This window comes from Chrysochloris asiatica, unplaced genomic scaffold, assembly GCF_000296735.1.
Source record: "Chrysochloris asiatica unplaced genomic scaffold, ChrAsi1.0 scaffold00366, whole genome shotgun sequence".
In the NCBI taxonomy this organism is placed as follows: Eukaryota; Metazoa; Chordata; class Mammalia; order Afrosoricida; family Chrysochloridae; genus Chrysochloris; species Chrysochloris asiatica.
This window is the reverse complement of record NW_006408884.1, coordinates 1,028,859-1,056,797: the sequence shown is the minus strand read 5'-3', so window position 1 is coordinate 1,056,797 and position 27,939 is coordinate 1,028,859. Positions and strand designations below refer to the sequence as shown.

Sequence of the window (27,939 nt, the reverse complement as noted above, 5' to 3'; positions counted from 1 at the left end):
TTTCTCCCGGGGAGCGGCTGGTAGTTTCGAACCGCTGACCTTAAGGTTCGCAGCCCGATTCGTAACTATATATATATATGTATGTATGTATGTATGTATATGGCTGTATTCACCTTTCATAGTTTTTTAGTAAACAAAGTATTTGTAAATATTAGTTAAACCCAGGAAAAGTTGTTATGATCCCAGGAGTAATATAAAAATAATGTAAATGAAGTTAGGCATTAAAGTCATCAGTCAAAATGTCCTCAGTGCAAGCAGTGAACAGCTCCTGAACTCCTTGGTTCATACACTGTCAGTTTAAAGCACAAATCTGTGCAAAGAGATCCTTGGATGATGCAAATGATTTGTGCTTGTCTCTGATGTGGCAATGTAGTATAAGTACTGGACTGATAACCACAAGACTGGCACTTCAAACCCACTACCTGTTCTTCGGAAACCCTATACAGGGTTGTTATTAATCAGAAGCAACTGAATGGTCTGCAACAACAGCACCATTAACCTGAAGACTTATGGTTGAAAGTCACCCATTGAAGAAAGGTCTGCTGATGAACTTCAGTAAAGATTATAAGCAACTATGTCCCATAGAACTCAGTTCAACTTTCTGCCACATAGTGTCACCAGGAATCAGAACTGGCAGAAACAGGTTTTTTGTTGGTTTGTTTTTAAAAATGAAGAGAAAATGCATATATAAATTCATGTATAAAACAAATATCTATGTCTATATATTAAATAATTTATTAATAATAGTATAAGAATAACACTATTTTCCATAAAAATTATTGAATTACTCAAGAGTAAAAGTTTATAATGCATTCAATCAATAACTTTTAAAAATAAAGAATTTGCTGAAAGTATTATTTTAAGTAAAACATAGTTCCTATTTATGTCATTAGTTTCTTACATGTCCAGGTTTGATTGGCTCTTTACTATCTTGAAATCAGTCACATATAATTGTTAATAAACAAATATCCATTGCAAAATGGAACTTATCCAAATTATTCTTATAATCAAAATGAGCACAGCTAACTGTAAATTCTATTCTTCTTTTCTTACCATGTAACACCCTTATGCTTAGCTTCTAGATTTTAAACTTCTAGATTGCAATATCCTTGGTAAATACATTAAGTAAAAATTAATGCATTTCTTTCAACTGAAAGAACTGTCCCCTAGGGTTTCTAAGGCTATACATTTTATGGAAGGACACTGCTACATTTTTCGTCCATGTAGCAACTGTTGTTCCATGTCCTCTTCTGAGTCCGTGTTGAACCTTGGGTAGTTTTCTGTCGGTGTATGTTTGCAGACATTTGGGGATTATCATTAGTAAAATTCTACTTGTATAAGATATTAATGATGTTTTTGATAACTTTTGCATTGTGTCTGATCACTGCTCTTTGGATTGAGCACAGATATGGATCTCTTCCTGTCAGTTGGCCAAGTAATTGTCTTCCAAATTTCTGGGCATACATGAGAGGGTTCTTCCCGCGCTTCATAAGTTTGTTGAAATATTTCCATTGATATTCCAACAATTCCTGGAACCTTTTTCTTTGCCAATGCCTTCAGTGCACCTTGGGCTTCTTCCTTCAGGATCATTGATTTTTGATCATATGCTACCTTTTGAAATGATTGAATATCGACCATTTATTTTGGCACAGCCACTATGTATATTCCTTCCATTTTCTTTTGATGCTTTATGTGTCATTCAATACTTTGCCCATAGAGTCCTTTCTTGTATTCCTAATGACATTTTGCTTCTTGACGTTATCCCACAACTCTTTTTTTCTTCATTCTTTACTGTCTAATATATGAAATCTGTTCTACAGTTGATCTCTAAATTCATGTCATTATATTCAGGATCATACTTTGGCTTTCATGGACTTGTTTCAATTGTCTTCAGCTTCAGCCTGAACTTGTATATGAGTAATTGATGGTCTGTTCCACAGTTTGTCCCTGATCTTATCTAGACAGATGATATGGAAGTTTTCCATCATCTCTTTCCACAAATTGAGCCAAATTTATTCCTGTGTAGTATTTCATCCGGTCAGATACATGTGTATAGTCACCTTTCATATTGATTAAAAAAGGTATTTGCAATGAAGTCACTGGTCTTGAAAAATGCTATCATGTGACCTCCAGCATCATTTCCATCACCAAGGCCATATTTTCTAATCACTGATCCTTCCTTTTTGTTTTCAGCCTTCATATGCCAATTAACAACAATTTGCAGTACACCTTAATTGTAAGTTTGATTCATTTCAGAATGAATAAGTTGGAAGAATTCCTCAATTTCATTATCACTGGCTTTAATGGCTGGTATGTAGTAGTCTTCTTTTTGTTGTTGCTGTTGTCAGGTGCCATCGAGTCGAAACTGACTCATAGCAACCCCATGCACAGCAGAACGAAACAATGTCCGGTCCTGGGCCAACATCACTACTGCCGCCACACTCGATGCCATCAATGATGCCACCTGGCTGATCCATCTTGTTGGGGGTTTTCCTCTTTTTCTCTGACCCTCCATCTTACCCAGCATGACATCCTTTTCCAGTGACAGTTCCCTCCTGACAATATGTCCAAAGTATGAGAGACGAAGCTTAGCCATCCTGGCCTCCAAGGAGCACTCTGGCTGCACTTCCTTCAAAACAGATCTATTGGTTCTTTTGGCAGTCCATGGAACTTTTAGTATTCTCCTCCAAAACCACAATTCAAAGGCATCAATTCTTCTACGATCTTCCTTATTCACCAACCAGCTGTCACATCCATATGAGGTTATTGAAAATACCATGGCTTGGGTCAGGTGTACCTTAGTCCTCAAGGTGATATCTCTGCTCTTCAACACTTCAAAAAGTTCCTGTGCAGCAGATATGCCCAATGCAATACGTTGTCTGATCTCTTGACTGCTGCTTCCACGAATGTTGATAGTTGATCCAAGAAGAATGAAGTCCTTGACAACGTCAATCTTTTCTCCATTGATAAGAATGTTGTTTATTGGTCCAGTGGTGAGGATTTTTGTTTTCTTGACTTTGAGATGCAATCCATACTGAAGACTGTGTTCCTTGATCTTCATCAGTCTTCTTTTTAGGTGTATGGATATTATCCTTTCACAGACACTGTTGTAATTTCAGACTTATCTTCATATGCTCTTTTTGATAATGAATGTGATGCCATTCCTCTTCAATTTGTCATTTCTGACATACTAAACCATGTGATTCTCAAATTGAAAATGTCCATTTCAGATCACTAATGCCTAGAATATCAAAATTAATGAGGACATTTTTTCCTAGTAATAATTTTGAGTGCCTTCCAACCTGAGGAGCTCATATTTTCTGGCAATATATCTGATAATAGTTTGGTATTCTTCATTATATTTCAGTAGTAAATACTCTTGTGCTATCTGATTTTGTTTCACTGCTGTTTGTAAGGTTTTCAATGACTAAATATTCTGAGAAGCCCATTTCTCCTGCTTCCAATTTTATCTTTGTCTGGAAGAGCGGATTAAACCTGTGCATCATGGGTAAATGTACTGGTATTAAAAATACTGGTGGCATAGCTTTTAGAATCATGTTATTTTTAGGTGCCATCAAGTTGGCACCGACTTATAGAGACCTTATGCATAGCAAAATGAAACACTGACCCCCTAGGCCAACCTCACAATTATTGAGACACTTGAACCATTGATGCTGTTATTTTGCCAATCCATCTCGCTTGGTGTCTTCCTCTTTTTCTCTGACTCTCCATCTTACCAAACATCATATCCTTCTCCAGAGACTGGTCCCTCCTGACAATATGTCTCAAGTATGAGAGACGAAGTTTGGCCATTTTGGCTTCCAGGGAGCACTCTGGCTGCACTTCTTCCAAAACAGATTTATTGGTTCTTTTGGCAGCCCATGGCACTTTCAATATTCTCTGCCAACACCATAACTCAAAAGCATCAATTCTTATATGGTCTTCCTTATTCACTGTGCAGCTTTCACCTGCATATGAGGTTACTGAAAATACCATGGCCTGGGTCAGGCGCACCTTATTTCTCAAGATGACATCTTTGATCTTCAACACTTTAAAAAGTTCTTGTGCAGCAGATTTCCCTAATGCAATATGTCGTTTTTGATTTCATGACTACTGCTTCCGTGAGTGTTGATAGTTGACCCATAGATGAATGAAGTCCTTGACAACTTCAATCTTTTCTCCGCTGATCAGAATGTTGTTTATTGGTACAGTGGTGAGATGTTTTCTTGATATTGAGATGCAATCCATACCAAAGGCTGTCACCTTTGTTCTTCATCACTAAGTGTTTTAAGTCTTCTTCACTGTCAGCAAGCAAAGTGATATCATCTGTATATCGCAGCCTGGTAATGAGTCTTATTCCAAACCTGATGCCATGTTTTTCTTCATAGAACCAAGCTTCTTGGATTATTTGCTCAACATACCGGTTGAATAAGTATGGTGAAAGAATACAACCTTGTCGCGCACCTTTCTTAATTTTAAACCATTCAGTGTTCCCATATTCTGTTCGAACAACTGCCTCTTGGTCCATGTACAGGTTCTTCAAGAGCAAAATTAAGTGTTCAGGAATACTCATATTTCACAGTGTTGTCATGATCCACACAATCGAAAGACTTTGCATAGTCAATAAAGCACAGGTAAACAACTTTCTGATACTGTCTGCTTTCAGCCAAGATCCATCAGACATCAGCAATGATATCCCTCATGCCACGGCTCTTCTGAATCCGACTTGGACCTCTTGTAGTTCTCTGTCAATGTATGCTTGCAGCCGTTTCTGTATTACCTTTAGTAAAAATTTGCTCACATGGGCTATCAAAGAGACTTTCTGATGATTTCTGCATTCCGTTGTGTCACCTCTCTTTAGAATGGGCACAAATAAAGATCTCCAGAAAGTTGACTTCCAAATTTCTTGGCCGAGATGAGTGAGTGCCTCATGTGCCACCTGACTTTCTAGAAAGATTTCAATTTTTATTGCATCAATTCCTGGTGCCTTGTTAGTTGCCAATACCTCCAACAGCATAACTCAAAAACATAAATTATTCTACGGTCTTCCTTATTCACTGTCCATCTTTCACATGCAAATGAGGTTATTGAAAATACCTCAGCTTGGGTCAGGTGTACCTTAGTCTTCAAGCTGAGATCTTTCCTCTTCAACACTTATAAAAGGTCTTGTGCAACAGATTTGCCTAATGCAATACACCGTTTAATTTCTTGACTGCTGCTTCCATGAGTGTTGATAGTTGATCCACAAAGACCGAAGTCCTTGACAACTTCCATGTTTTCTCCGTTGATAAGAATGTTGTTTAATAGTCCAGTGCTGAGGGTTTTTGTTTTATTTACATTGAGATGTAATCCATATAGAAGGCTGTGCTCTTTAATCTTCATCAGTAAATATTTTAAGTACTCTTCACTTTCAGCAAGCAAGGTTGTATCATCTGCATATCACAGGTTGTTAATGAGTCTTCCTCCCATCCTGATGCCTTGTTTTTCTTCATATAACCTGACTCCTTGGATTATTTGCTCAGCATACAGGTTGAATATGTATGATGACTGAATACAACTGTGTCATACACCTTTCCTAATTTTAAAACATTTGGTGTTCCCATGTTCTGTTCAAACAACACAATTAAGTGTTCTGGAATCCTCATACTTCACAATTTTGTCATGATCCACCAATCAAAAAAAGCATCTGTGTAGTCGATAAAGCACAGGTAGACATCTTTCTAATATTCTCTGCTTTCAGCCAAGATCCATCAGACATCAGCAATGATATCCCTCATTCCATGGCCTTTTATGAATCTGGCTTGAACTTCTGGAAGTCCCTTGTCTATGTATGATTATAGCCATTTCTGTATTACTTTCAGTAAAACCTTACTCGCATGGGATATCAAAGATATTGTCCGAAGATTTCCGCATTCCATTGGGTCACCTCTCTTTGGAATGGGCATGAATATGGATCTCTTCCAATCAGTTGGTCAGATAGTTGTCTTCCACATTTGTTGGCATAAATATTTGTAATCAACAAAAAATATTGTTATGGTTCATAACTCATTTAGAAATGGATTGTTTTGGATTCCCAGTATAATTTATTTTAAAAAGCAATGCCATAAGAACAATCCTGCTATTCATCTATAAGCTTGTCATTCTGTGGTAGCTTACATATAGCGATGATTCTTGGACATATTCCACCAGTATTTCAAATACCAGCAGATGGACAGGTGTCGGCAGAAATTCACAGCTTAGATCTACAAGGAAGGACATGCCAATCTAGAAAAACAACAGGTCAGTGGAAATCTTAGAAACAGCAGCTGTACATTTTCTGATATAGTGCCAGAAGATGAACCTCCAGGTTAGAGCTACTCAAAATCTGACTAGGGGAGAACTGTTTCCTCAAAGAAGAGCTGACCTTAATGTTATGATTATTTATATGGTTAATTAATGAATTCTAGACTTAGCAATTGTATTCTCTCAGAAGTGAAGCAATGCAACTGATTTGGTAACAATTTTGATGCTTACACTTTCAAAAAAGAATTTTTTTTTCATTCTAGTTTCACTCTAAGAATGAATTTCTCTGTTATGACAGAGAAATTTCACCCATTGTGTGTTTAGCATGATTAACTGGAATCCAGCTTGAAGCCAACTCTGTTATCAGGATGATTTTTTTCTTTATGGACTATATTTCTATTACTTTAATTTAGGCTTACTGAAAATACTCATAGCCTCAGGTTTTTAAGGAAATGAAGGGCAAAAAATGTTCTTCACACACAAAAATATATTTAATTCCTATATCCTCCAGTTTTTAAGATATGAAAAACATTTAAGTTAAAATTAAATAACTTCTTCAAAACTCTTTTCACACCTTCCTTTCTCTCATCTCCAGACAGTTTTCTACTGCCAGTACTGTAGGAGTGTTTTGGTTTATGGGGTGAAGTGTGTCCCCAAAAAAGATATGTTGGTGCTGCTATCTCTGGTACCTGTGAATGTGGTCTCATTGGGAAAAATCTTTGTAGAGACCATCAGTTAAGATGGACTCATTACAAGGTGCTCTAATCCAAAAGGACTGTTGTCCTTAGAGAAGAGATGGACAGAGAAACGGAATTTCATGCAATAACTGAGGCAGAGATTCAAGTGATCTGTATACAAACCAAGTTGCATGAAGGATCACTAGAAACACTAGAAACTAAAAAAAAGGCAATGCATTGTCTCCCTAACGCCTCACAGAGAGCATGGCCTTGCCCACACGGTGAATTCAGACTCCTAACTTTAGAACTGTGAGGGAAGAAACTCCTGTCACGTGAAAACCCAGTTTGTAGTAAACTCTTATAGCAGCACTAGGAAATTAATGCAATAGAGAGAGATAATCTACAAAACACTCCTGCAAAATTAACTAGTACTCTTATATAACATGCCGTTGTGAAATACAATTGAATTGGTTCCTACTGATAGCAATCCTGTATAGGATTTCAGAGGAGTGGCTGGTGGGTTTGAACCGCAGACCTTGTGATTAGCAGACCTTATGGTTAGCAGTCCTGTGACTATCCTGCAGCACCACACCAGCATTCCATATATGTTGTTGTTAAGTGCCATCGAGTCGGTTCCGACCCATAACGACCCTGAACAGGGTTTCCGAGGCTGTAAATCTTGACGGGAGCAGAAAGCCTCATCTTTCTCCCGCGGAGCAGCTGATAGTTTCGAACTGCTGACCTTGCGGTTCGCAGCCCGATTCATAACCACTACGCGTTCTGCTCCTGTAAAGATTTACAGCCTCAGAAACCCTTTCAGGGTCACTATGGGTCGAAACCGACTCGACGGCACTTAACAACATTCCATATATAGCATATTGTTATTGTTAAGTGCCAGAGAGTCTGCTCCAACCCATAGCACCCCTCCAGAGAGTCAGTTCCAACCCATAGTGACCTTGTATATGGTTTCCAAGGAGCATCTGGTGAGCTTAAACCGCCCACCTTACAGTTCAAACCAACTTTGCAGTCCAGCGCATTAGCCCATAGCATCACACCAGGACACCATTGTTCTTATTGTTGTTAAGTGCCATCAAGTCAGATCCGACCCATAGCGACCTTGTATAGGTTTTCCGAGGAGCAACTGGTGAGCTTGAACCACCAACCTTGCAGTTCAAATGGCTTTGCAGTCTGGCGCATTAACCCACAGCACCATACCAGGACACCATTAGTCACATATTAATCTGTAAGTGTCTGCCTTTTCAAAAACAAATCTATCAGATAAGTAGTATTATTAAAATAATTTCAATTTTATATTATCAGGAAAAGAAAGACTTAACATTTTGTCCAAGATCACAGAGCTAGTAAGTAGCTGAAACAGTTTTTATAAAGTTCCTTCTCACTTAAATAGGCTATGTTGTTTGCATAAAAGGATGAAATCATGTAATATGATACTATATTTGTTTTAAACTCTTTAAAGAGTGAAATATGACTAGAGCAAAATTGTATTCCTATGAAGTATCCTGGTATGGTGCTAGAGGATAAGTTTTAGACTGTTAAACAAATGATCACCAGTTCAAACCCAGGAGCCATTCCTCAGAAACACTGTACTGAGTCTCTAGAACAGACTTTACCTCATTTAACAACAAAAACATGAAAATGTAGAAAAACTATCTATAATCATTTTTTTTAAAGAATTCAATATGTGAATACAATCATTAACTTACCAGTTGGGTGGCAATGTACATTTTATTCTCTGAAATTTCAATGTAAATGTCATTCCTGAAGGAAAAATCTATTTGATATTGTTGTTAAGTTCCGTCGAGTCAGTTCCAACCCATACTGAATGTGTATAGGGTTTCCGAGGAACAGCTGGTGAGCTTGAACCACTGACTTTGCAGTTCAAATCTGCTTTGCAGCACAGAGCATTAACCCACAACACCACACCAGGGCTCCAATAAACTATTTAGGTGGTCTCAAAGATATTTTTCCCAAGATGTTAAAAATGTTTAATATCTATCAATCTGAAATGGATTTTACTTTAAGTTTCCATTATTTCTTAGAATTTAGTCTTTAAATCCTAATTAATTATTAATCAGTAACTTTCAGAATATAAATAAGTTTTAGGTAAAGTTGAGCAATGGCATATTTTTCTTAGTAATTTTATATTCTTTATTTCTATTTACATAAAATTTATTTCAAAAGTTAATTTGTAGTGGATTTATTCACCTTCTTATTACCTGATACTCATATTGCTGAATGATTATGTACTGCTATTGGTATAGGATCATTTATTCATTCACTTAAAATATTTATTCTGGTCATATAATCTTTATCACTGTTGTTAGGTGCCATGGAGTCAGTACTGACTCAGTGACCCTGTGCACAAAAGAACAAAACACTGCCTGGTCCTAGGCTAAGCTTAAAATTGTTGCCATGCTTGAGCCCATTGATGCTGCCACTTTGCCAATTCATCTCACTGGGGATAGTCCTCTTTTTCTCTGACCACCCACCCTGCTAAACATGATATTTGATCCAATAACTGGTCCCTCCTGAAAATATGCCGGAAATACGAGAGACGAAGTTTGGACATCCTGGTCTCCAAGGAGAACTCTGGCTGCACTTCTTCCAACACAGATCTGTTGGTTCTTTTGGCAGCCCATGGTACTTTCAATATTTTCCTCCAACACAATAACTCAAATACATCAATTCTTCTATGATTTTCCTATTTACTGTACAACTTTCTCATGCATATGAGGTTATTTAACATATCATGGCTTGGTTCAGGCATACCTTAGCCCTCAAACTGACACCTTTGCTCTTCATCACCTTAAAAAGGTCTTGTGCACCAGATTTTCCTAACGCAATACATTGTTTGATTTCTTGACTGCTGTTTCCATGAGTGTTGATGGTTGATCCAAGAAAAATTAAGTCTTTGACAACTTAAACCTTTTCTCCGTTATAAGAATGTTGTTTATTGTATGTCTGTCAGCCACCACTTGTCTGTCAGTTTGTCAACTGTGGTGGTGTGTGATTTGCAGTGATTCTGGAAGCTATGCCAAGGGTATTTTAAATCTTTATCACTAGCCAAATACATTCTTGTATATTAATTTATATTTTTTTGAGGGAAGATATCACTTTTGGTCCCTTTATCAACAACTAGAAATTTCTTCAAAGAAAAAAAATTAAAATGTTTATCATTTATTAATTCTCATTTGGGAGCAGTGAATGAATGAATGTCTTCCCACAACCACCATAGTTTAAGTCCTAATAATTATAGTATAAACAAACTATCATTTTGCAAATTATATATTTACTAAGAAGATGCCCACTTACACTATAAGTAAGTAGCAGATACTTGGGCATTTTTATTAAAAGAGAACATTATAAAATGGAAGTTACAAAATTTTCTTAATAAAATTCCACTCAAGTTCAAAGTACTCCAGTTTTCCATGGTGAAACAGTCATTTTTGTTGAGCAAAATGTGTGTACTTGATGAATATGTAAGTACATATTCTTTTTGACTCTGTGAAGAATTTCTTGTCAACTGTTTTATTTCTTAATCTGTGTTGTACAGGTAGTGTCATTAAGATGTTTCATACGCTTCAGAAGTGGGACGCCTAGAATATGATGGCAATGTAATTACATAGTACATCATAAGCCATCCTATTTGGCATAGCTGAAGATTACTTCAGAGCTTTGAATTAATCTGAATGACCCTGTCTTTATTGCTTTTGAGTTTCTAGAAATGATAAAATGTCAAGTCATTGGAAATAAACCAATGGAACCTAAACAATCTGACATGACTAATGCATAGTTTCTCTGACTTGTTCCATATTCTGAAGACTGTATTATCAGCTACACTATTTTATTGTGAAATACTTGTCTTAATGAATTTGAGTGCCTTTCACCTTACTAAAGTGTATGTGTGCCTTATAAAGGAAAGAAATGCAGTACTATTTAAATCTGTGTTTTATGTATTGTGTAAATGGTATATTCCTGCTCCATTCTCATTTCATGTAAATTGGAGTGGACATGAAGACTCTTGCTTGTGAATTATTAGTGAGTCAAGTTTTTTGACAATGGAACTATCTCCTTTTACCATGAGTTTTCCAAAGCCATTAAATATGAAAACCATTTATGTGCACAGTTTACACTGCAACACTTAAATAGATACATTTTTATTTGTCCTATTTTGATAGAGTACTACAGAGGAAAGCTCTCTTCATATTTCTTGCGATTTTTCTCATAAAATAAATTTGCGTTTGTAAAACAAACAAACCAAAAACCTAGTGCCTTAGTATATTTTCTGGAAAATGGAACTTGTCCATCTATAGCAAGCATTATCTGATGCCATTCAGATAAGTATTCAGACTAAAATGTACATATAAGCAAAACTTAGATATGTTGAAACAAAAATTCCAATTTTTAGAGTAGCTGGTTATACTTGATAACTTTATTATTTGAAAAAAAAAAAAAAAAGTAAACAGATTGTGGACAAACCTGACTATTGTGAAACACTTAGGATCAAAAGACTGTAGGTTGCAAAGATTGCATTAAGTTTTGCTTCTCCCAAATTATTAGAAACCACAGACTCCCCTTGAGCATTTCCCTTCATTCTTTTATAGACAATAGGAAAACAATACAATTGACTGTTATTGATATTATCATTTGACCCTCTTTGCTCTAATTGCCTCAAGTTCAAACCTTGCTCTAAGTTTAGCAAATATTGAACATTTCCATATTCCAGGCACTGTGCTAAGTCTTTAGAAAATAAAACCTACTGAAGTAAAGTCATTGTCTATTAGAAGTGGCCAGTTTGACTGATCACTGGGACTAATTTTTAAGAGACTTTTTTTTTACAGTGTTTATATAACAGCCAACATCAATATGGAGTCCTGGTATGCACTGTAGGTTAAGGTGCAAAGTCGGTTTAAAACTCAAGGTCTTCAGTTCTAGCTCATCAGATGCTCCTTAGAAACTCTATACAGGATTGCTATCGATTGGAACAGACTTGATGGCACTTAACAACAACAATATCTTTATGGACTCCTGGTGTGGTGATATAGTATAAGTATTGGACTGTAATTGCAAAATTGGCAGTTCAAACTCGCCAGCCACTTCTCCAAAACCCTGTTGTTGTTGTTATGTGCTGTAGAGTCGGTTCCGACTCATAGTGAGGGTACCCTGTACAGGGTTTCTGAGGTTGTAAATCTTTATGGGAGCAGAAAGCAGCAACTTTCTCCCGTGGAACAGCTGGTAGTTTCGAACTCCTGACCTTGCAGTTCGCAGCCCGATTAATAACCACTATGCTACCAAAACCCTGTACAGGATTGCTGTAAGTCAGATCCAACTCAAGGGCCCTTACAGCAACAACAATGTGTCCATAACAACATTGCTACTAAGCATGTTTTTTCCATGAAGGACTAATTGATTCATTTATTCTCTTAAATTTGTTCTTTGATTCCAGATATTTTAAAATTGTTATTTGGATCCAAGTTTACAGAGCAAATTGGCTTTCTCTTCAATAATTCTGTTTGGGGATCTTGATTGCATTCCTCACAATGTAACAGCATTCTTCCTATGTTGATCATTTCCCTTGGTCCTTCTTTTCTATCCCTTTCTTCCTTCTGAGCTTTATCCCTGAACAACTGCTGCTCCATTGACCTTGGATGCATTGTGTAAATTAGTTTTCCATTCAATAATATGTATACATTTTGTTTCATAAGATTAATGTAACCGCTCTCTTCCTCCTTCCTTGATCTCCTTTTTTCCCATTCATCCCTCTTTCCTGTCCTTTCCTGCTAGGCTGTAATTTGTATTCCTATAAGAAGACACCTAAAGTCTTCAATGAAGAGAGACCTTAGTTGGTTAAATTAATTACTTATAAATCATTATTTTTTAGCTTCTGTGAAAGATACCTCTAACCAGAGAAGATACAGATGAGTATTTATCCTTCTCAAAGCAAAATATGTGCTGTATATATTGGTTACAAATAGGTGATTTAACTATAATTATAGCATCAAATACTGTCTTTTAATTTTTTGTTTTGTTGTTGTTGTTGTTTTTCTTTCTTTTTCTTTTTCTTTTTTTTTTAACACACATGGTAAGTTCAACTGCTTCCAGAGCTATGGATGTAATCAAATTGTGAAACTTAAGGTGAAAGAACTGCAGGATTCCTAACAATAATCAGGAATGAACAAAACTGTGTTTGGAAAGAGATCACAGGATGTGATTAATTGTTTTCTCATACACTGTTGGTACAAATCATTCTGATATTGTAATGTGGTTTGTTGAATGAGCTTCACCATGCACCATATATGTTAAAAAGCCTTTCTAATGTAATTTCTATAGCTATAACTACAAGTTTAGAACCAAAGAATTGTTGCAGTTGCTTTGCCTATGTGGAAATTCAGTACACTGCACTGATATTACAAGGGATAATGTCACAGCGCATTAATTCATAGTGTCACTGTCCATTCCCCATCATGGCCTCCTCCCATACCTGCTCATATGGGATAATTAGTAACATTTATTATCCCTTTTAATAATAGAGTCACAGATGATTAATATTGTTGTGAATTGCTTAAGTGTAACTTGACTTAGGTCATGTGAATATGAACAACAAAATTGTTTCATCAAATATTGTTTACATTAAATTACTACATTACTCATTATTAATAACTGAGCAGAAGCTTTTAAAATTTATTCTTTCTCTTCTCATTTCATTATTACTTCATTAAAAATACTAATTGATATAGTTACACATGTACAAATCTCTATAATATTGCTATGCAAACATGGGAAAATTCAACAAAATATATATGTATAAAGACCGGAAGCAGCAAATCAACAGTGTGTGCTTGTTTCACTTGCATATGAAACTTCCTGATTAGTTGTTTCCACGTTTTTCTGATTCAATACCAAAATCACAGTGCTGTAAACGCTCATTTGTGGTAAAAGTAAGCATTTTTTAACCCCTCTTAAGGTGTCAGAGGTGTGGTGCTACGGGTTAATGCGTCAGACTGCAAAGCCGTTTGAACTGCAAGGTCAGATGTTCAAGCTCACCAACTGCTCCTCGAAAACCCTATACAGGGTCGCTATGGGTTGGAATTGACTCGACGGCACTTGACAACAACAACAACAATGTGTCACAGGAGTCCTGGTGTGGCGCTGTGGATTAATGCGCCAGACCGCAAAGCCTTTCAGACTGCAAGGTCACCGATTCAAGCTCACCAGTCGTTCCTCAGAAACCTTGTATAGGGTCGCTATGGGTCGGAACCAACTCAGCGGCACTTAACAACAACAACAATGTGTCAGAATATACTTAATAATATGAGTTTTGGTTTCCTCTTAAATGTTAAAAAAAAACAAAATGAGGGAACTGTATATATCGTGAAAATAACTAGCAAATTCTTAGTAAAAATATATCAAACATAAATTGAATCTTAATCTATAATATAATATCTTAAAATTCATTATAGATTTAAATTTTGGTTGAACTATACAATTATTTTGAGTCATATTTGCCATAATGATTTATATTTATTGAAATAAATAGTTTTAGGATACCTGTCCTGGTGTGTCGCTGCAGTCAATGTACTGGATGGCAGGTTTGGTTTGAACTGCAGAATAGGTGGTCTAAGCTCACCAGGCGCACCTCAGAAACCCTATACAAAGTCGCTATGAGTCGGAATCGACTGGTAGGCATTTAACAGCAACAACTTTGTATATTTATGTATGTCTGTATGCCTGTATCTTGCTATCTATCTAGCTATTTATCTATTTATCTATCAATCTCATGCATCTGGAATTCTGTCATATTGATGACAGTTAAGTTCATTGGTATTTCCACCTTTACATTATGATTTGGTAACCTTTGATGCTTTGCTGCAAGCATATGAATTAATTCTTCAAAGTAATTTGATTTTAATGTATTCTTTTCTGTATATAATACCTAATTAAAATTATTGAGCACAACATATTAGTGAAGAGGGAAGTTACTATTTATAGTCGTAATCCTTAACTGGACAGCAAATTGCCTTTGATTTTACACGATTGTGTTATAATTTGATTTATTTTCTAGAGACTGTATTTTAGGCCTGATAATCTTACTAAATACCTCAATAACTCACCACCAATGTACACTATGTATGTCTTGTCAGGCATCTTCCATCTGAAAGTTCCTGAGTCTTCTCCTGTGGGCTCAGCTATTGGAAGAATAAGAGCTGTGGATCCTGATTTTGGAAAAAATGCAGAAATTGAATACAATATTGTGCCAGGAGATGGGGGAAATTTGTTTGACATCGTCACAGATGAGGATACACAAGAAGGAGTCATCAAATTGAAAAAGGTACATAGACAAACTTTTAGATAGAAGAGAAAGAATGAAAACTAAAAATGACAATTTTAACATTTCCTTATTACCAATATTTTGAATTCAATAATAGTTCTTCATATTCAGAAGGTTTTTTTTTAATTTTTTTTTTTTTTTTTCAGAAACACACACACATTCAGTAAGCTTTCAGAAATCCTTACCTTGAATTTATCTTTAGGAGTTCTAGAAGAATTAGGTATATAATGATGAGGTATTTCTATCTGTAGACTCATTATTCTCTGAGTCATTAGGACTGTGAAATCGCAATGTCCAGCTCTATTAATTAGATTAACATTATTTTTTAAAACCTTATCAAAGTTTAATATCAATTTTAAATTATTATTATAAGAATAGAAAACATATTTAATGTAAATGTAAGAACCTGAATTGAATTCCAGCTCTTCAAGTTTTGACCTATTTATAACTTTTCTGTGAATGTGACTGTGACCTGAAGCAAAGAACTAAAGAATGAGGGGATGTGTGTTTCATAAAGAATGAACAGTAATAGCAATATTTCTGAGGCCATGGCTTCTGGGCAAGGGAGCTCCTGAGGATAGAATACAGTTAATGAAGTGTAGACAAAGATAAAGTCAAAGAAGAGAAGAAAGGATGTCAGGACAGCTTAGTAGTAGCCACATCAGGAGCTTGGGATTAGAACATGAGCTGGAAGTTCAATGCTCTGTTCAAATATAAAAAAACTTTTTTCAAGGAATCTCTCCAGATACGCTGGGAAAAATAATGATTATGAGATAAGGAGAGAAGCAAGATTAGATAGAAGACTATAGAAATTATCCAGGAAGGAGTTGATGGAAATTTAAAACATGAAGTTGGTAGCATCAAAGATTGTGAGATATGTTGCGAAGCTGTCTTGCTTTTAAAGAACATCCAAATTATATGTTTATACATATTTTGCTCATCTGGTATATTATAGCACCTAGTAGAATATTTTGGACTTCTAGTGATCAGCACTGGACTTTGAAGCACAAGATTGGCAGTTCGAACCCACCAGCTGCTCCTCAGAAACCCTATACAGGATCATTATGAGTCAGAACCAACTCGAAGTCACTTAATAACAAGAATACAATATATGAATTTTACTCCAAGTCCTGTAATTTGATTTAGTATCTAAATAATTAGAGTTCCTACTTATGTTTCTGTTATTCTTTTGGAAAAGAAAATTGTAACTTAATAACTCTATCTAATAAAAATTTTAAAAGCTACTCAGGATGAAATGTTTTCAACAAAATTTAAAAACTATTTTATACAAGTATGCTAGAGAGTGTATGTATGTATATCACAGGTGATATCTGATTGATGAAACATGAAAGTATGTTGTTGTCAGGTGCCATTGAGTCGGACGGATTCATAGCGACCCCATGCACAGCAGAACGAAACAACGTCCAATCCTGGGCCAACCTCACCACCGCTGCCACGCTTGATTCCATCAATGATGCCACCTGGTTAATCCATCTCGTTAGTGGTCTTCTTCTTTTTTTCTGACCCTCCACCTTACCCAGCATGACATCCTTCTCAAGCGACTGTTTTCTCCGCACAATATGTCCAAAGTATGAGAGACAAAGCTTAGCCATCCTGGCCTCCAAGGAGCACTCTGGCTACACTTCTTCCAAAAAAGATCTATTGGTTCTTTTGGCAGTCCATGGCACTTTCAGTATTCTCCTCCAACACCACAACTCAAAGGCATCAATTCTTCTATGATCTTCCTTATTCACTTCCAGCTTTCACATCCATTTGAGGCTATTGAAAACACCATGGCCTGGGTCAGGTGCACCTTAGTCCTCAAGCTGACATCTCTGCTCTTCAATACTTCAAAAAGTTCCTGTGCAGCAGATTTGCCCAGTGCAATACAACGTCTGATCTCTTGACTGCTGCTTCCACGAGTGTTGATAGTTGATCGAAGAAGAATGAAGTCCTTGACAACTTCAATCTTTTATCCATTGAGAAGAATGTTGTTTATTGGTCCAGTGGTGAGGATTTTTGTTTTCTTGACATTGAGAGGCAATCCATATCAAAGGTTGTGCTTTCTGATCTTCATAAGTAAATGTTTCAATGTTTCAGTACACTTCCATGCAAATAAAATAGTGAACAAGCATTCTGTTAAATAAACCCTTGAAAAATTAAAGAAAATATTTAAGTAAACTCAGTTCTTTAAAAACAGAGTTTTTGATTTTTTTTTAATTGAGAAAATTAAATGTGGTATGTTTTCAGAAATCCTTTGCTTGAACTTGTCTTTAAGAATTTTAGAAGAAATAGAGATATAATAATAAATATATATGTAACTGCAAGAACCATGTGAGATCAATATCTGACTTGCTCTGACTTCACAAGGGGGAACAAGTACTCTTTGCTTTACATCTGGGTTTGGTAATCCATTGCAATGGACACACAGAACTTATAACAATACTCATGATATGGGGTTTATTAGGGAAGTGGACAGAGTATAATTCAGTATCAACAAACAACTTAAGATGCAGCAGTTCTCCAGTTATACTGCAGGCAAACCTCATTTTTGTCTTCGGCCTCTCATCCACATATTCTCAAATTCTTTAGTCAGTCTGTAAATGTACCAAAGGCATATTCTGCTAATCAGCCTCCTTAACATAGACAAACAGTTTTACTCAGTCCATGGGTCTAGAGACCTACAGCCACTCCATGTAGTCACCACTGCTACAAACTCTGCTGTTGCTGCTTTTCTAGGTAGGGATCTCACACTCTGCTCTTCTTTCTTGATCATCTGTTCCTGCTTCTCAGATGTCTCCTTTTAAACCTAGCTATGTGACAAATTCATATGCAAATTCAAACTGAAGCTGAAGAAAATTAAAAAAAGACCACGAGAGCCAAAATATGACATGAATATATCCCACCTGAATTTAGAGATCATCTGAAGAACAGATTTGATACATTAAACACTAAAGACCAAAGACCAGAAGAGTTGTGGGATGACATCAAGAACATCATACAGGAAGAAAGCAAAAAGTCATTAAGAAGACAACACAGAAAGAAAAGGTCAAAATGGATGTCAGAAGAGACACTGAAACTTGCATAAGCATATGGAAGAAAGAAGGAGTTACAAGAGCTGAACAGAAAATGTCAACAGTCAGGTGGAGAAGATAAAGTCAAATATTACAACAAAATGTGCAAATATCTGGAGTCAGAAAACCAAAAATGAAGAACATATTCAGCCTTTCTCAAGCTGGGGGAACTGAATTAAAAATTCAAGCTTCAATGTTTGTTATTGAAGGGTTCTCTGGGATAATTACTGAACAATTCAGAAAGCATCAAAAGAAGATGGAAGGAATATACAGAGACACTGTACCAAAAAATGGTTGATGTACAACCATTTCAAGAGATAGCATAGGATCAAGAGCCAGTAATTCTGAAGGAGGAAGTCCAAGGTGCACTGAAAGAATTGGCAAAGAACAAGGCATCAGGAATCGATGGAATAAAAATTGACATCTTTCAAAAAGTGAAGTGGCACAGGAGGCACTCACTCATCTCTGCCAAGAAATTTGGAAGACAACTATCTGGCCAACTGATTGGAAGAGATTTGTGCCCATTCCAAAGAGAGGTGACCCAATGGAATGCAGAAATCATTGGACAATATCTTTGATAATCCATGTGAGTAAAGTTTTAATAAAGGTAATACAGAGACAGCTGCAAGTATGTACATTCACTATAGTAATTCACCCTGTATGCTGAGCAAATAATCTGAGAAGCTGGGTTGTATGAAGAAAAATGTGACATCAGGATTGGAGGAAGCCTCATTAACAACCTGAGATATGCAGATGATATAACCTTGCTTGCTGAAAGTGACTAGAACTTAAAATACTTACTGATAAAAATCAAAGACCACAGACTTCTGTATGGATTGCATCTCAGTGTAAAAAAACTAAACTAAACTCCTCACCATTGGACCAATAAACAACAATCTGATCAACAGAGGAAAGATTAAAATTGTCAAGGACATCATTTTTCTTGGACCACCTATCAACATTCATGAAAGCAGCAGTCAAAAAATCAAATGGTGTATTGTATTAGGCAAATCTGCTGCACAAGACCTTTTTAAAGTGTTGAAGAGCAAAGATGTTAGCTTCAGGACTTAGGTGCGCCTAACCCAAGCCATATATTTTCAATAACCTTATATGCATGTGAAATCTGGACAGTGAATAAGGAAGACTGTAGAAGAATTGATGTTTTTGAGTTATGGTACCATGGGCTGCCAAAAGAGCCATCAGATCTCTGTTGGAAGAAGTGCAGCCACAGTGCTCCTTTGAGACCAAGATGGCCAAACTTAGAGAAGGTATCATATTTGGTCAGAGAAAAAGAGGAAGACCCCCTGTCAAGATGGACTGGCAAAGTGGCAGCCTCAATGGGCTCAAGCTTGGCAACTACTGTGAGATTAGCCCAGAAATGGGCAGTGTTTCCTTCTGTTATGCATAGGGTCGGTACAGACTCAATGACACCTAAAACAACAATGTGACAAAACGATCCAATCCCAGTCTTAAAATTCTGTATATCTTATTTGCATATTGTTGTTAAGTACCATCGAGTCAATTCTGACCCATAGTAATCCTGTATTGGGTTTCCAAGAAGCAGCTGGTGAGATTGAACCACTGACCTTGCAGTTCAAATGACTTTGCAGTCTGATACATTAGCCCACAAGGCCACCCAGGACTCCTTCGTATTTCCATGGTCCTACCCAATCATTCTTGGAAACCATATACAGTGTTGCTTTGGGTCAGAACCCAATCAGTGGCACTTCACAACAAAAACAATCCAATATTTGGGTGGGAATTAAGAAGACATTGGATAGAAAAGCCATACCAAGTAAATTCAAGGTACCTCAGTAAATATGAAGAGTAATTTTTTGTTTTCATAGTTACATTAAAAATAGTTTCTAAGTTTCCCCATTCATATTTCAGCATAGAATTGCAAAGCAGTGAGATGTAAAATCAAACTCATACAGGAATTAGGAATCCAAACAGGAATATGTGGAATCCTGGTGTTGCGCTGTGGGTTAATGCTCCTGACAGCAAAGTCTTTTGAACCAGAAGGTTGGCAGTTCAAGCTCACCAGTTGCTCCTCTTAAATCCAATACAGGATCGCTATGGGTCAGAACAAATTTGATGGCATTTCACAACAACAACAGGAATATATGTTTTGGGGCTTTCAACATGGAAAAAGTCCTCAAATATGTATTATATATTTGAATAAATAGTTGTTTCTTAATTACCAGTTATTTTAATATTTTTGCAAACAGTTTGCAATGGGATGGAGAAATGAAGAAAAATATTGCTTTGTCTTCAGAGAGATGAATTTTTAAAATCTGTTTTTAACCTCACTTAAATGAACATTGCTTAAAGTTCTCTAAAGCACATTTCTTCCTTATTTTTTGTTTTCAAAATATTTTATTTTCTGTCACTTTAATATTCTACCTCCCTCTCCCCTGGTTCTCTATGGAGGCAGAGTGTAAATGGATAAAAAACATGGTCAGGTTTATATGAGCTCAGAAGGATGAAGAAAGGCATTTTTCTACTTAACTTGGATTTATTTCATGAACACTGTGACAGAATATTATTTCCCTGTGTCACTTTGAATTCAGAATAACATTATAAAACTTTATACATCTCTCCAAGGTATAAGATATTGGTTTTAAAAGAAGTAGTCTCACTCTACTCATACCTTAATATACGGATCAAAATATTATTTTTAATTCTCTACATTATTAAATATATATAATGATGGTGATGGTGAAGGTGATGGTTGCGTGCCATGTATAGGGTTTCCAAAGCTGTAAATCTTTACAAGAGCAGATAACCTCATCTTTCTCCCAATGAGCAGCTGATAGATTTGAATGACTGACCCTGTGGTTATCAGCCCAACTCCTAATCCATTATACAAACAAAGCTCCTTATATGAGGGTGAGTCAAAAATTATCCACACTCTGACTGTAGAATTTACTTTAATCAATTTTTAGAAAACAAAAATACATCAATCTTTGAAATGATCTCCTTGCTTTTCAATATGCTTTGTACATCTGTCAACAAACTTTTGTATTCTCTTATTTTAAAAAATGGTTTAAGCTCAGCTGTGATCCACAAATACACCACTGGCTTTACATCTTCATCAGAGATGAATTTTTATTCTCAAAGGGATGCTTTCAGGGAACCAAACAGGTGAAAGTCCAATGGAGCAAAATCAGGACTATAGGGCAGATGCTTTAACACCTCAAAACAAAGTTTTTGCTGAGTGTCAACAATATAGGCAGAGGAGTGTGGATGTGCATTGTCATAAGAGATTATAATGTCCTTGAATAGTACTTCTTGGCTTTTAACCTGAAGTTTAGACTTCAGCTCTTCAGTGAGCATCTCACTGTAAGGAGCACTGTTAATTGTTGAATCTTTTATTTTCCGGATAGTGTTCTAATACTGGCCCTCAGGAATCCCAGAAAACTATAAACATCACTTTTTCAACTGGCGGTTACCTTTTGAACTATTTCTTGGTGGGCAACTGAGGATGTTTCCATTCTATAGCCTGTAGTTTAATCTCAGGCTCACAGTGATGTATCCGTGTTTCATCACCAGTAACAATATATTTTTTTAAACAAAACTTATCTTCCTTCTAGTATCTGTCCAAATTTTGTTTGCAAGTGTCCAAATGCTTCTTTTTATGCTCTTCTGTGAGTTGTTTGGTACCCGTTTTAGACAAATTTTTTGAAACCCAAGTCTGTTGTTGATTATTTAATAGGCATAGCCATGTTTGACTTGCTAATGATTTGTCACATAATTCACTGTCACTAGTTTATTCAACAGTGCACATACACACTCAATGTTGTCATCAGCTGTAGACATGGAGGGGCGTTTGAATATAATCGAAGTGTGGATAATTTGACTCAGCTTCGTATCTAGCTACACTTCTTAAAATTTGCCTAAAAAAACTTGTTAAAATTTTTACTTCATCTAAAATTTAGTTGTTATTAAGTGCCATCAAGTCAGTTCTGACTCACAGTGACCTGTATAGCATTTCTGGTGAGAGGCTGTTGGGTTTGAACCATCATGACAATTCAAACTGACCTTTCAGTCCAGGGCATTATCCTGCAGAGCCACACTTCTAAATTTAGAGCTATATGTATTTCAAATTGAAAAAAAAAAAAAAAAAATTAACTTGTAAATGATGAGTTAAGTCAAAGACATGTTTTTAAGAAGTGACCTTTTCCCCTTTTGAATATAAATAAAAATAGAAATTTACATGATTTAAGCATACAAGGACTAAATATCCATATATCTATCTATAGTCACTATAACTTAATAAAAATCTGATGCTGCTGCATGCTTTTGAGTGCTTTTCAACTCATAACAATCTCATAGCAAAATTTTGCAAGAGCAGGAGGCCTCATCTCTCTCTCTCTCTCTCTTGTTGCGGCTTGTGGATTTGAACTGCTGACCTTGCAGATAGCAGCACTGTGCATAACACACTATGATAGCAGGGATTAAGAAATCTAAGTGATTTAAATAGTAGGGTTAATACTTCAGTTATGCAAAGGACCAGTTTTAATATCCTGAATTATTTTTAGAATACGTCAGTTGCCTTTCTAATAAAATAATTATTAAGGACTGCTAAGAATTAAAGATGAGTTCAAGCCTAACTCAATTGATGATGGCACAGGACAAGGCAGTGTTTTGTCCTGTTGCACATGGGGTCACTACGCTTAGAACCAACTCAACAGCGCCTAACAACAATATCAAGAATAAAGAAGACAGCTCTCTCAAATAAAAAGTGGTGAACATATCCTACTTTCAAGTAAGTGAAAATTTTTTTGGAGTTAACCAAAGTTAATTTACAATCTGCTCTATTAGTAACATATTAGTTGCCAGTAGTTTGTCATTTCAAATGAACTTCACTTTTTGTTCTTCTTGTTAAGTGCTGTTGAGTTCGTTCTGACCTACAACGACCATGTATACAGTTTCCAAGGAGCATTTGGTGCATTTGAATTGCTGACCTTAAGTTAGCAGCACAATGCTCATCCTACAGCACCACAAGTTAGTTGGAATTTTTTTTTTTTTTTCATTTCAAATTAATATAACTGCTTGAACACATCGACTCCAATGCAAAAATGTATTTTCCTAAAAAATGTAAAACATAAAAGGTTTTACTCATCATAAGGACTCTAATAAATAGGGTAAATTTTCAGATAGTCCCATTGGACAATTATATTGAACTCACTTTCAGTTACTTAGTAAAACTCATTTTCTTTTTGCAATCCTAACAAATTGCACAAATTGCAGTGAATCCACATCAAATGACTTGGTAACACAGCACCATCATGTGGTCAATTCTTGAATAACATGAAGAAAAGGGACAAAATTTTGGTTGAATTTATACTATCATAGATGCACCTCAGTTTATGTAGTTTAAAATGTTATTTTAGCCACTATAACATTTACATTTTTAAATAAATATATTTGATGATATTTATTTGGTTTTGTAAAGAATAGGTTTCTGTGTTCCTGAATTTTAGGCTTCACCTTTTTTTACACCATACCTAGTTGCACCAGATGTTCTGGTGTGGTGCTGCAGTATAGTACAAAGGATTGCAAAAGTGAATTGAAATGTCAGTGGTTCAAACCTACTAGTCACTCAGAAACCCTAGAAAGGTTCCTATGAGTCAAAACTGATGAAACAGCACTTAACAACAACAACAACGGCAAACACAACAACATACCTTGTCATCAAAGGAGCCTTGTTAATAAATGAGTTAGCAGTTGGGTGGCTACAAACCACAAGGTCAGCATTTTGAATCTACCAGATGTTCCGTGTGAGTTTGATGAGGTAAATATTTACAGCACATGGAATGTACGAAGTATAAATCTGGGGAAACTGGAAGTTGTCAAAAATGATATCATGTTTGATAAAGTGGAAGGACAGAGAAAGACAGGAAGACCCCCAACGAGATGGATTGGCCAAGTGGCAGCATCCATGGACTCAAGCGTGGCAACAGTAGTGAGGTTGGCCCAGAATGGGGCAGCGTTCTGCCATGCATAACGTCGCTATGGGTCGGTACCAACTCAATGGCACTTAACAACAACAACAAACGGAGTCCTGGTGTGGTGCTGTGGGCTATTATGTCAGACAGCAAAGTAGCTTGAACTGCAAGGTCGATGGTTCAAGCTTACCAGCTGCTCCTTGGAGAACCTATACAGGGTCACTATGAATCGGAATCGACTCGATGGCACTTAACAACAACAAAAATACCTATAGGGTTACTAGGAGTTGGAACTGAATCAATGGCACACAATCATTACCACCACCATCACCCAATCATCTACTCTAAATCCTTCCCGAGTGGACATAACATAATGAAGATTGTTCTACCATTTGGTAGACATTTTCAACTGTCTATGTCATAGTCTCTTCTAATTCAACATGTCTGAAACCAAATTTCTTCTCTTTCCCCAACAAAAATGGGCTAATTCTGGTTTCCTCCTTTCTGGATGTTGTTGTTGTCAGGTGCCATCGAGTCGGAACCGACTCATAGCAACCCCATGCACGAAACAGTGTCCGATCCTGGGCCAACCCCACCACCGCTGCCACACTTGATGCAATCAATGATGCCACCTGGCTGATCCATCTCGTTGGGGTCTTCCTCTTTTCTCTGACCCTCCATCTTACCCAGCATGACATCCTTCTCAAGTGACTGTTCCCTCCTGACAATATGTCCAAATTATGAGAGATGAAGCTTAGCCATCCTGGCCTCCAAGGAGCACTCTGGCTGCACCTCTTCCAAAACACATCTATTGGTTCTTTTGGCAGTCCATGACACTTTCAGTATTCTCCTCCAACACCACAATTCAAAGGCATCAATTCTTCTACAATCTTCCTTATTCACCGTACAGATTTCACATCCATATGAGGTTATTGAAAATACCATGGCTTGGGTCAGGCACACCTTAGTCCTCAAGATGACATCTCTGCCCTTCAACACTTTAAAAAGTTCCTGAGCAACAGATTTGCCCAATGCAATACATCATCTTATTTCTTGACTGTTGCTTCCACGAGTGTCGATAGTTAATCCAAGAAGAATGAAGTCCTTGACAACTTCAATCTTTTCTCCATTGATAAGCATGTTGTTTATTGGTCCAGTGGTGGGAATCTTTGGTTTTCTGACACTGAGATGTAACCCATATAGAAGGCTGAGCTCTTTGTTTTTCATCAGATACTTTCAACATGCAAGGTTGCATCATCTGCATATTGCAGGTTGTTAATGAGTCTCCAATCCTGACGCCACATTTTTCTTCATAGAACCCAGCTTCTCGTATTATTTGCTCAGCATACAGGTTGAATAAGTATGGTGAAAGAATACAACCTTGTCGCACACCTTTCCCAAATTTAAAACATTCAGTGTTCCCATGCTCTGTTCGAACAACTGCTTTTTGTCCAGGTACAGATTCCTCAGAAGTACAATTAAGTGTTCTGGAATACTCATACTTCTAAATGTTGTCCATAGCTTGTCATGATCCACACAATCAAAAGCCTGTGTGTAGTCAATAAAGCACAGGTAAACATCTTTCTGATATTCTCTGCTTTCAGCCAAGATCCATTGGACATCAGCAATGATATCTCTCATTCCACAGCCTCTTCTGATTCCAACTTGAACCTCTGGAAGTTCTCTGTCAGTGTATGATTGTAGCCGTTTCTGTATTACCTTTAGCAAAACCTTTACTGGCATGAGATATCAAAGAGATTGTCTGATGATTTTCGCATTCCGTTAGGTCACCTCTTTTTGGAATGGGCATAGATATTGATCTCTTCCAATCAGTCGGACTAATTAAAAGGTGTTATCCAGAAACACCTGTTTCTGGATAACACCTTTTAATTAGTCCTTAAACCAAAAGTCATAGATATTGTGTGTGTGTGTGTGTGTGTGTGTGTGTGTGTGTGTCTGTGTGTCTGTGTGTGTGTGGCTCTGATTCGTTACTCATTGCTTGTCTCTGGTCTAATTGCACAAAAAAAGCCGAGTCATTAATTTTTCAGAACATAATACAGAATGTCCCATTCTTCTTTTAATAGTGTGCCTCATAGTTCCTTGACAGCATGTGGGGGTGGAATTCCATGGCAGCTAACGAGAGCATAGTGACCTTTCTTCAAATCTCATACTTATCTTCCTTCAGCTTACCCTTTCTTCTAAGAGAAACACAAAATCTGTTCATTTTATTCTCACACTTAAACCCTCTTCTTATTTCTCATTGTTTATAAGATAAAGGGCAAGCACACATCTTCTATTTTACCTTAGGAACACGCACACAAAACACGTACATAGATTGCTTTCAAACTACTCCAAATCCATAGCATCTTGGTAACTAAATGTACTACATTTGAAGTCCTACCCACATGAGTTTCTTAATGAATTATTTCTTTTTTTATTTTTTAAATGTTTTATTGTGAATTATATGATATTATACACTAGAGAACTTTAGTTTTACATTCATTCCACCGTATATCATTTCATTGCCATGGTTCCAATCCCCTGTATGCATCATCAACTGACCAAAGGATATACCCTTATAAAACTGCCCCGTACACTGCCCCCCCCCCAAAGTCTTCAGCACACAGTCCCTCTCTGGATCCAAAGTCCCGAGAGTTAATCACTCCCTTCCTTGCTATAAAATGTCTACCTTTACATTTCCAACACTCACAATCAGTCCTGATAACAATTATTCACTATTGTATCACAAGTGACCCATCTGCATTTCATTTCATCAGCTCCGCCTAGACAGATTGGATAGTACTCACTGGAGATTCTGTATTTCTCCATGCTCCCTAGATCTAGGTTCCCTCTTGAAAGCTTGTAGGTCAATCACTTCTTGCCTTTTTAGTCCGCCCCCTCCCCACCCTGCCATTTGGGTATCCAATGTCCAAGTTGCCCATCTCTGTCTACTCTGTGTGGAGGAGGTTGGAATGTTTCTTGCTGCAAGGATTTATTCCCTCTTTTGGGTTACTGCATCCATAGGTGTAGGACAAGTTCATCAAATTGTATCGATTACTCTTTTTTTTCCTCTTCTTTCTTCTCCTGGTTGAGCTCTGATCATCCAGTCATCGAGGCCAGGTCAAGTGGGTACCAGCTGCAAGTGTGGGTGTTCTTGTGCATATGCCCTCTCTTCCTATCAGCTGGTAGTTTCACTCTCCACTCTAGTCCTCTGTGGCCACACCACTGACTCTGGGCCCAAGAGTCCCCAGGTCTCCCCACACTGCTGGACAACTAGGTCCCCATCTGGGTCCACAGAAGCCCATCGAACATTGTAGGGCTTAGCTTGCTGCTTCATTGCTGCTTTTACCCCATTTCCCCCATCGGCGATGTGTGTGGTCACCAATCAGAGCACGTATTTCCGTTGAGTCTTAGTCTTGGAAGGGGGTTTGAATTGAGGGGATCCGACCACTTGCCTTGATGTTTCCTGGGCAAGCAATTTGTTTGTTCTTGTAGTAACAGTCCATCTGCCTCTATTGTTTTGTATTTTTCCTGTAAGTCTTTCTTTCAAGAAGTATCTTCTGTTCTTCTAGCCACTCCAGGCTGGTCTGCTCGTCCTTTCAAGT

At 36.9% G+C, this 27,939-nt stretch overlaps 1 protein-coding gene across 1 annotated transcript in view; it reads left to right on the top strand.

Annotated features, from left to right (window-relative positions):
• CDH12 (cadherin 12, type 2 (N-cadherin 2)) overlaps nucleotides 1-27,939 on the top strand; it is an 868,078-nt gene that overhangs the window by 692,955 nt on the left and 147,184 nt on the right. The window contains exon 6 of the mRNA XM_006876219.1: nucleotides 15,122-15,309. Within this exon, the coding sequence (XP_006876281.1) occupies nucleotides 15,122-15,309 (188 nt within the window). The remainder of the gene's footprint in view (nucleotides 1-15,121; nucleotides 15,310-27,939) is intronic.